Source organism: Protomyctophum parallelum (assembly GCF_964188405.1).
Source record: "Protomyctophum parallelum genome assembly, chromosome: 7".
Classification (NCBI taxonomy): Eukaryota; Metazoa; Chordata; class Actinopteri; order Myctophiformes; family Myctophidae; genus Protomyctophum; species Protomyctophum parallelum.
The window spans coordinates 39490616-39501926 of record NC_139705.1 but is presented as its reverse complement, the minus strand read 5'-3'; the positions used below and the strand labels follow the sequence as shown (position 1 = coordinate 39501926).

General features: G+C 41.0%; 1 protein-coding gene across 2 annotated transcripts; it reads left to right on the top strand.

The window, feature by feature from the left end:
- Positions 1 to 1639: 1639 nt before the first annotated feature.
- On the top strand, positions 1640 to 10442 carry gpkow (G patch domain and KOW motifs). Of its 2 annotated transcripts, none has more exons than XR_014569487.1 (11): positions 1640 to 1844; positions 2786 to 2982; positions 3121 to 3260; positions 5465 to 5574; positions 6230 to 6434; positions 6900 to 7032; positions 8109 to 8286; positions 8746 to 8846; positions 9009 to 9078; positions 9196 to 9281; positions 9990 to 10045. XR_014569487.1 is itself a non-coding variant. In XM_083768940.1 (11 exons), the coding sequence occupies exons 1-11, from the start codon at positions 1645 to 1647 to the stop codon at positions 10116 to 10118; spliced, it is 1569 nt and encodes a 522-aa protein (XP_083625066.1). In that variant the 5' UTR covers positions 1640 to 1644; the 3' UTR covers positions 10119 to 10442. The 2 variants fall into 2 exon arrangements, 1 of the variants encoding a protein (XP_083625066.1); XM_083768940.1 differs by having other exon boundaries at positions 8746 to 8866; positions 9990 to 10442.
- Positions 10443 to 11311: the final 869 nt, after the last annotated feature.

The window sequence follows — 11311 nt, the reverse complement described above, 5'->3', positions numbered from 1 at the left end:
ACAGCTGATACCATGCAGTGGCTAGCCCAGAGAAACTCAGACGCGATGTGCACCTCACGCGGAATATGTGTCTACTAGTGTGGACTGTGGAGATGCTCTGAGCACGAGACCCGTGATCATATAGTAGGCTAGAGAGAGAGGAGAGAGAGAGAGAGGAGGAAAAAAACTGTGACAAATCTGACAGCGTTCAGCTGCACTAGTGGTACCCGGACCAGGGAGGACAGACAGAGACACGGTTAAGCTACAAATGTTTGTTTAAACTTATATATGACGCGTATAAAGTCGTCATTTTAGCCCGAAGAAGAAGAACCTGAAGAAATATCCCAATTAAAAGGTCTTTGTCTGTTTCTACTAGAACTAGATGATTCCCCCCGAATTCTCACCTTCATGTCTGCGTTCTTCTCGGGAATACCCTTCTCGGCGTATCTTCCTTGATCTTCATTTAGCAAAACCGCATTGGTTTATTTATATGCATTTACTCGATATGTCTTCATTGGACCGTCCCGTTTATTAAGTACAAAAAAAAATCACGTCGGTATAGGTAGCCTATAGCCAGGGATTCGGGAGGTAGTATCGATTTTTACCCGACTAGAGTAGAGGTGTCATTGAACTGCAGACGCGGTGCTTTTGCGGCACCGCGTGGAAGCGCGATGATCAATTAGCGTCTCGTTGACTTACCATTGTTCCCCCGTAAAGTGTGACATGTATTAAAATCATGCTATATTATCCTTGTTCCCAGAAATTACTTTTAACAGAAAGGGAGAAACGATAATGAGAAAGACAATCAATGTAACTTGGGCGTAAAGGGGAGGGAAAGAAAAGAGTTAAAAGTACCGCCCCTTGCTGTACTTCAGCAGATCAGCAGTTTAGTTTGTGCAGCTTGTGCTTTGGTTCAAGACAAGTTGATGATGGAGGAGAGGCTGATAGCACAGAGCAGAAGAGCACATGCAGCTACCCGGCTACTCAGGCGGCTGCAGCCATAGATATACCGATAAGAAAGGCAAAGGCTAGCATATCCAGACGCGTCAGCATGCAACTACAAATCATAGCTAATAAACACGCTATAATGGCTGCACCTAAACTAAACCATGTGAATTTGTTAGGCTATGCCAAGGACACTAGGACAGCCATAAGCAGAATGATTTTTGTAGATTATATTTTGTACCTGGCTTTGGTTCCATAATCTATTTGTACAATCTTATCTCTGACTCTTCAGTGTACTGGTAGGGCCGACCAACTCTCTCTCTCTCTCGACTGAGTCGACTCTGAATAATCATGATCACGTTATTTCTTTGTGTTAATTTATATATAGCCTTTATAATTAAATGAAATCAAACTGCCCCTGATTGCTGCACCCGCCCTGAAGGAACCCCCTCAGGCCTCAAAGTCTCCTGCGGTCCCCCCTGAGAAACACTAAAGCCAGAGCCACGGTGGCTGTCTTTCACTTAATTAAAGTTTATACCCCAAAGGCATTCCGCACTCCCGTTATGTAAATAAAGTTATAATTTACATATCGCATCTGCGTTGTGCGATCTTTGGGAAATGTAGTATTTGCTGTGAAAACAAAAAGGACGAGAAACGCCTACAGAACTACAAGTACCACAATTCCTCCTCTCTTCTGCCTGCCGTTTCCAAACAACCATCATGGCGTCGTGCGGCGACCAGAGCTCTATGGACCAGAGCGACAATGCTGGTGCTTCTGAAGAGCTGGTAGAGAGAAAGACAGGGGCGATATCTTTTGGATTCAGTAAAACTGTAAACAAACCCAAATTCTCCAGCAACAATGCTGTGAATGAGGATGATCGAGATTACTTGACCGGAGTTGATGGGAGGGAGCTGCAAAGGTCTGCTAACATGCTAATTTTTGCAATCGTTATTCTAACGTTGGGCATAATTCTTTATTTGATCAAATATGTATTTGTACACACAAGACACAAGGAAGATGACCAGTGATGTTAATTGGTGCCTTTCAAAAGAGATACGTTTGTTCGTAGTAAAGCAAACAACGTATTACACATTTACGTTATGTACAGTAAAGTTGTGTAGACAGTAGACTACATATTACGCAACTGGGTTTGTGGGTTATATAACTTATATTACATATCTGCTTTAATTAATGTATTATTATACTTGTTTTAAGCCACTTAATGGACATAATTTGTCTACTGGCTATAGGTACAGTAACACAAGGGAAGCCAGCCATTCAAGCAAAATGCGTGGCTATAGCCCTAGAAGAATGGCTGACCGATATTACATATCATTTAACGTATTCCAATTTCCATGTACACACTAGTACTACATAACACAGCCATAGATCACTCCTATTCCATCTGCATTAAAAGTGGTAGAGCTATGTTTCTAGTACTCACCCAATAATTTGTTGCTGTGACTTCGGGTTAACTATGTCATCTAGTTTCATATCCATTTAAAATGTCTGGCAGAAAACGTGTATTTAGTCAATTATCTCCACTTTACCATGAGATGCACACAGACCACAATTCCTCCAGTGAGCACATAATGTATAATAGTGCACATGTATAGACACTAGACGGGTCACAGGTGTCATTAATTACTTTGCACCAACCAGTTGGACTTGCTGATTTGTGTGCCCCATATGTTTTTGCTCACTGGATGAAACGTGGTCCTGCGAAACTTCGAAACACAGGAGGGCATAGCTGTGTATGGAATACATGAAGTGTGTATTATCACAGCCATTCAAGGGCTATGACTAGTTAACATTATCCCTTTCTTACTGTCTTACTGACTGCTAGGCATGTTGTTTCAGTTCAAAGCCGAAGCCGGAGAAGCCGAAGGAACTCATTATTCCTCTAATTCAGAAGAACCGCTGGTGTCGGCCAGACAACGTCGAGGACAAAGCTGAGGACAAAGACATCCAGGGTCAAAGAAAGGATGACAAAACACAAACCACCGATCTCGAACCAGAAACTGTCGAATCCCAGGCCGTCAAAGAACTCATTGAAGGTGTGTGTGTGACGTGTGTGACTGTGTGTGTGTGTGTGTGTGTGTGTGTGTGTGTGTGTTAGTGTGACTGTGTGTGACTGTGTGTGTGCATCATGCATGGACATCTTAATTCATTTTCTATATATCTTGCATCTTTAGATTCCCGGAGGGAGCTTGAGAAGTGGGAGAATGGGCCTCAGACAGAATACAACCTCAGTATCCCTCTGCTGATGCAGAACCAAGCCCCACAAGGCTACGAGGATGGAGACCAGGTCAAGGTGGACTTACGTCCCGATTCTGTAAGTATCTGATACTGTATGTCCATGGGTTAGAAAAGATCTTGTCAGTTTATAGGAGCATGTTGTCATGTCCTGAACCTCAGCCATAGCTAACAAGAGGTATGAGTTAAAAAATGAACTAATTAAGCCTACATAGCTACATTATTTAATTTGCATTTTAAAGTAGCCCCTTAATTGCTAACCACGACAATTAAAGAAATATGTTCTGGCGATTTGAAGTTAAACAAAATGAAAATCCAGAGTGTCAGGCTAGACATTTAGCTGACTGTTAAGAGGAACTTGGCAAAAGTAATCACAGACAGTATTGTAAGTAATCAGCGCTTACCTGATGTTGATATCATTTTTGAGTGATGACTTGATGAAATTCTCTGAAGGTTGGTGGTGTGGTTTGGTGTAAGATGTTCATTGTTGAATGTCAGTCTCATTCCCACTCGTCATCATGTGGCTTCATGGACCATCTTTCTCCATTTGCTTCCCTTGTTTTCCTCACTCATTCTTTTAAATGGATTTTCACACAAAAATCTAACTCTTAGCCTAATGATAAAATAAAAGAATGCTAGAACATTGTGTAGAACAGGGCAAAACATGAAGGGATACAAAATTAGTTTGTAGACCTGCTGTCCACTGAAATAAAGGTCTAACCAGAGTAGATGAGTTGATAAAAAAATGTGCCAAGATTGAGAATTTGATGATATCATATCTCAGAATAAACAGAGTAATTTGCTAGAGAAGCATTTCCGAGTCATGTGAACATTCTCAGTAGCTGGTTGAATGCCAGGTAGACGGACTCGTTTCACTGGGAATGAAACTTGAGTGTGTGAAAGTGCTGACTGTAGAATATCTACAGTGACCAGCTAGAACCATACCCCTTTGTATAGTGTGTGTGTTTGCTCGCCAGTGCATGCATATGCATGAGTTACAGTGCAGTGCAGTTACAGTACAGTAGCCCCCCCTCATATCTTGTCCACACGACAAGAGGAATACAAATGACATGAATGAACCCACCCTGCCTGTGGTGTCGGCTTCACCTGCCCGGTGCCTTTTTAGTCAGCCGTAGCTGAGTCTGACAGCCTGGAACCAAAGGGTGGGTTGTAAGAACATCATCAGTAACTGCCAGTCGTAAATTCGTAATGGTGATTTTATTTTTTTCCCGGCGCTACGGTATTTGAATTTTAAGTTAAAATTTTTTTAACTAACCACACACTGTGGTACTGTGCTACGACCAAAAACACCACTGGTAACTGCTGTTCTGAACCTTTTTTTCCTCCTTCATTTACCCAGGGTAGTAGCTGAGCACAAGTACTCATTTTCAGCAACGCCCTGCATATAGAAACACACAGACAGACACACATTAAAACCTGGGAGCTGACCATTACAACCTCAGTCTTATACTGTTGGCCACTAAACAGCTCCACTGGAGCAGGTGGGGGTTCAGTGCCTTGCTCAAGGGCACTTCAGCGGTGTTGAAGGGGGAATCGAACCAGCAACCTTTCGGCAACACAGCGCTTCTCTAACCCTTAGGCCACCGCTGCCCACAAACTGACGCATAGCGTTTGTTTTTATGAATTGGGAGAATCCCATTTAACCCATAATATCAGTGGTTTTATAGTAATTTTGTCTTTTTAATGGGTTGTTGTGAATGGATGTTATTTCTGAGGGGCCTATGCCCATAGCAATGATTTGATTGACTGAGCAAAGTACATATTGAGTATTTTAAAATCACACCCATGTGAAGTGAGGAGCGCTCTTATCCTCGTACATCATCATGGATCATCTCATACTAGCCTGTCACAAATTTATGTCGTATTTGGTAGACATTTGACCTAATTTCTCCTTTCATTGTCAATGGCAAATATTGAGATATGTGGGGACAAGATTTGGCAGACATTTGACCTAATTTCTCCTTTCATTGTCAATGGCAAATATTGAGACGTGTGGGGTCACCCATGTGATGAACATGTAAGATGACAACTGAATTTATGTGGTATTTAATGTTTGTGTTGGCAAAAAAAACGTGATTAAAAACGCCATTGACATGGACAGAGTTTAATGTTTGTTTTGTCTGATAATTATGTCATAAAAGATGTGTATATATTGCACCCCTCACTTCACACGGGTGTTTTATGTTTTTTTTTTTTTTTAGATTTATTTTATGTAATTAATGCTTTAATGTGTGTGTTACTGTGTTTGTGTGTGCGCGCCAGTCTACAGAGGCAGATTATGAGAATGTTCCAGTTGAGGCTTATGGAATGGCCATGCTGAAGGGGATGGGCTGGAAGGCAGGGGAAGGAATTGGAAAAGGAACCTTTCAACAGTGAGTGTTCACTCTGACAATTCATGCTTCTTGTTAAATTACAGTACTGCTTATTCTCCTCTGAGTTTATTGCCAAGTTCATATTTCAATTTTTACCACAAATTAACCCATTTTGACCTGAGATCAGATTCTAAAAATGTCTACATCCTGACAGTTTTCTGAAAAAGCTATGTTTCTATGTCAGTTGTTTGATTTTTCAAAAATAGCAGACCTACAAGCTCGTAACGCGCCAGTCGAGATCTGCTATTTTTCAATAGCTAAAGCATAACATAATGCTAACACAAAAAATGGGTTAAAAGCGGACAAGAGTAATTGCAACGATGCCCAAACAACAATGGGTGTTAGCAAGACACCAGGGTCTAAAGGATAAAGTAGAGAGCTCTCCAACAATTGCAGATGTACTAGTTATATTTTATTAACATACTCTACCATACATATTGGTTAAAATCATGTTCACATAATGAAACTGACCCTAATTATCAAATTACATTACAATGCGGAACCATTTTAACCAGGTTAAGAATTCTACCAAACATGTCCTCTAGACAGGATGTTTTCATCAAGTCATTGTCTTTATCAATTGAAATCCTTTTACATCACTGCACATGTTCAGCTGTCCATTTTATTGATTGAATGCTGTCCCTGTCCGATACAGAGACGTGAAGCCTATTGAACACCAGCTCCGACCGAAGGGTTTGGGTCTGGGAGCCGATCGTTCAGCAATCAAGGACCTGGAGCCCAGTAAACATCGACGGCCGCCCAAGCCTGGTGAGGAGAGGGATAAGGAGGAGACTCTGGAACTGGGGCCGGGGGGCTGTGTTCTGGTGCAATCTGGGGCACACAGAGACCTGTATGGAAAGGTAATGTACTCTCCATGCATCTACAGTATTTGCATCTATTGACTCATAAAATCCATACAGTCCAGCGATGCTAACAGGTTAATGGCAATAATTGGATTGAAGCATTGACAATGACATGCATAGCATTAGTGTGGTTAAGGTATTAATGCTGGTTTGCATGTTTACAAAAAAGTCAGATTTTAGTTGTATATATATTTTAGTTCTGTGTTGTATACAGTATATATATATGTACTGTACATCAGTTGAAGTGTGATGTCTTTGAATGACTTAAGACAAGTATTCAAACAAATTAAGTAAAAGAACAAAATGTTTACGTGTCCAAATATATCCAAAGCAAGCGACACCTTCGTGTGACTGATGTGGTATAAATTTAGCTTCCGTCTACATGTAAACGCACCGTTTTATTTGTTCTTCTCTTGGGCCATTCCTCATGTCTTGTACATGTGTTGATGTGTTGTGTTGCAGATCGAGGGGTTGGATACAGACAATGCACGCGTTCTGGTGAAGCTCGCAATCGGTGGTCAAACTGCAACGATCAGTCAGTACGCTGTGAAACTGGTGGATCGCAAAGAATATGACAAATACAGCAGAGACCTCAGTAAGTAATCAGTCAGACAAAACATATTTCATGTGACATAATTGCTGTAATCTATTTCATGATAGATACCAGTAAGACGCCCTGAGGGCAAGAAGCGTGCACATATCCGCCTGGGTGACGGCAGACTGATGGGTGAGCGCTGGCGCTTTGGCATGGGATGTCAGATCAACATATGGAATGAATTCTGTACTGGCCATATATGGAGCGTGTCTTGGGTGTACAGGGTTTGATGAGGTCAGATCAACATATGGAATGTCAGAACAGGAAGGACAGGTGGGGAAGAATCAACATACTGTATGGAATGTCAGAACAGGTCAGCTCCATATATGGAGATGTAAGCGTTTGAGGTCAGATGTAGAGTTGCTAGCCGGCTCCATATATGCAGATCTAGGTGATGATCCAGTCTTCTCCATATATGGTTATCCAGGGTTTGATGAGGTCAGTGTCATATTTGGTGGCATGACGTGTCATGAGGTGTGACCATATATGGAGGCGTGATGTCACAAGGCGTGTCTATATATGAAGAAATTATTACATGATACACTACATTTATGTTGTTTTGCTCTTTTTAAAATAATTAATATTTAGGTGCCGGGCATCCTTTTCTGCACATTAAGGATGTTTTGGCTGTTTCCCCTCCAGCCCAGCGACATTTGATCCTTCATGGGACACAAACACAGCTTTGATTTTGACAAACGCAGTATCACATAGGTGCTTTAGTCCAGTGGTTTGTGAGATTAGTTATGGACACACACAGACCTGCAAAGCCATGCCATGGAAGTTGCACTTCTTAGCAGATAGCATGGTGTTGGAATTGACAATTCTGCTTTTACTTTAGTTATTGTTGAGGGCTATATTCAGCTATTGGTGTAGATTTTCGTCTTGCATAAACATTAAATTCCCATTGACAATGAATGGAGAATTTACGTCATAGGCTACAATGTGTGAGCAAATGGCCACCTTCAACCTGGCATGTCTTTATAAAATGGGAATGAAATGTAGGGCTTAAGCGGTCAATAAATTGTAACAAAACAGGAGGAGATGCTGCAATGCTGCTGTGTTTCTGTGCCAAACAGGTCGCCTCGGTAACACCCACAAGGAGAAGGAGAGGGAGAAGGAGAAAGAACGAGAGAAGGAGCGACAGAGAAGGGAGCAGAAAGAGGACGATAGATTAAAACACAAGTCATCAGACAGAGAGCGTGATCGAGGAAAAGATGAGAGGAAAAGAAAACACAAGGATTCGAGTCATGAAAGGTAGGCTTTCAATAAATTATGTAAGGTTTTCATGTGCACTTGTTCATATTTTATTTAGAATACAAAACATATTTGCCATTAGAGATTAGTATGTATTTATTGAACATAGGATTACTTTGTTACAACCTGTATACAATTTCGCATAGTGATTAAGACCAAGAAGATAATGGCAAAATTCTATAATACTTAGCTGACTTATTTAGACTAATTTGATTCATCACTATACTACTGTATACTTGCCCGGGATCCCCCAGGGCTCCATACCAGGTCAGCTAGTATTTCCCTCTACACCAAATCTCCTCTGGCAAAAAATAGCTGATATACAAGCTCGCAACGCATCGCAGCATGTTGTGAGCATGTAGATGTGCTCTTTTCACCAAATGTTATCGCCAGAGTAGGGACGCTGGGTTTCAAGTTAAATGAATGCATCATTGACTACATGAATACTGTTGTCTCCAGAGAGAAGCCCCCAGTGAAGGAAGCACGGCGACCCCCTGCTGCCCCCACCTGGCTACAGAGAGACCTGAAAGTCCGCTTCATAGACAAGACTTTCAAAGGGGGCAAGTACTACAATGCAAAGGTATTTCTTTTTACATTTTGGGACAAGACAACAAAACTACAATATGCCTCCAATATGACCATGGATATGCTCTAAAAGTGTATCATATTTCATTTCAGCTGGTCTTTAAATGTTGCATGGATATTTTATTGTTTTCCCACAGATGCGTATAGAGGACGTCCTGACGCCGGACGTGTGCGTGTGTCGAACTGAAGAAGGCAGATTCGTGGATGGTGAGTTGAGGACATCACCACCTAAAAGCCTTATTGCTTGTTGGCAAATAAAAATGTAGCTAATGGCTGTTGTTATTTTAAAGTCAGTTGATTAACCCGACATGTATGATGTTGTAGATGTGAAACATTCCATGCTGGAGACCATCGTGCCAAAGAATGACTCTGACAGCATCATGGTGGTGTTGGGTGAACACAGGGGACAGGTGAGCAGACAATCCTTTTCTGTGGTTTGGGATTTAACCACTTTGAATCTGAGGCATGTCATGGCTTGTATATTGGCTATTTTTGCTCTTTTGTGAAAATATGAGGTCTAAAAGGGGTGTAATATGTATTCTATTTTGTGTATTTACTATTTTCACTTTAATAATATATTCAGCAATCATTGTTCAGTCAAAGAAGGGGCATCTCCTTAATACATTTTCAGGCCGGGATATGGAGAATTGGAAGTGCTGAAACAAAAAGAAAATGAGACAAAATTGGAACTGGCACAGTATAAAATTGGAGCTGATAAATTATGACGTGAAAATGTCAGCTTCTGTTCACTAAAGAACTGGAGAGAAGCGGAGACCCCTATTACTGACTCACTATATGAGTAATTACTATCAGAATATAGAGCTTCAACCTTTTCACCAAAAAACTCTTTCAACCAATAAATGTCACTTATTTAAGTGTAATGTTCTTCATAGCCAGTGGAAACCAGACAAATATGCCACAGGAACAAAAATGCCCTGGGCAGATATAGGTCTGGCCACTATTCAAAGTGATGTTGGAATGTGTTTGTAACAGACCCTTGGAAATGAAACTTCCACACCAAAAGGTTCTAGACTAATATCCACGGAGTGATATTAGTCAAGGCTATGTTCTTCATTCAATTCCTGTCCTAGAGATGAGGTTTTGAATTTGTGTTTTAGGTGGGTCGTATTCTGCAGCGTGACAGGGACCGATGCAAAGCCATGGTACAACTAGACCGCTATGAAGAGAAGGTGTTCACCCTCGATTATGACAATATTTGTCATTACGTTGGAGCTGTTGACCACTGACCGGCATTCATCTCCATTAAAAAAAGAAAATGGAATTCATATTTTGTTTTGTGGTATTGCAATTTTGTAATGTGTAATAGTAGTTGTCTGTGTTTTTATACAATGTACCATCTAATGCAAATAAATATGAATTTCATTAAATACATTTTACACAATCTAATTTATTAGCAAAATCCATCCTCAAGTCAAAAGTAACAATGAGGTAACTTCAAGGTCATGATACAGGGGGTCATATTTACAACTGTACTAAAAATAAACAAACATGGATTCACTGGTGTTACAGTTGAGTATCCAGACATTAAAGCAGCACTGTGTAACTTTCTTCAATCTGTTCTGTATGTTAGTAACTTATACAATTGGGGTGGTATTTTATCTCCGAGCAAGGTCATGTCTCTCCCAGATACAGGATCTGACAAATGTTGACCTGATGGTCAAGAGATTCAAAAGAGCAAGCCGGCTAGCTCTTAACGCAATGGTAAAAGATTTCAGCACTTATGCAGGAAACCAGGTTCAAATCCAGGGTAAAGAAGAAAGTTACAGGGCCGCATATATATATAGCCCACTGCACACCCACTTCAGAATTCACATCAAAGCTACAATCTGAGTCAGTTAAACAAAGAATGTTAATACAACTAGTACATCTGCAGTGGTCGGAGGTGGTCTCCCTACTCTCCATTGAGACGTTTACCACCCTTGTCAGGTAGGACACACTTACTGGTTGACCATGTCAGTTATGTAAAGCACCAGATTAGAGACTGGATGCGTCGCTATCATGTAGGGATGAATATACAAGTTGATAAAGCATTGGTTCATATGGCCAAGCCGTGCTTCCTTAATGCATGTATGTCTATTGAAGCAGGAGGTACACATCCACAACTAAAATAACTCAATGCATTCTCAAGAGGTTTGGTTTGTTACAAGTAAAAATTAGTTTTCATTTCAAAACACCTTATCTAACTTGAATGATTATGAAACCGAAACATGTTTAATCTCAGGTACTGAGATTAAATAGTCGGTTTATGGCCAGATTCCCCTGCCACTATGATGTACGACCCGAGTGGCCTATGTAGCGTCCGTCTATGTGAATTGTGTATGGTTACAACTCTGTCCAGTGAGGGAGACAACAGACAAAATTGAGGGGTTGTGTGACAAAGAGGAGTCATGGTTCTGTTGGTTCTTGAGTTCCGGTCACT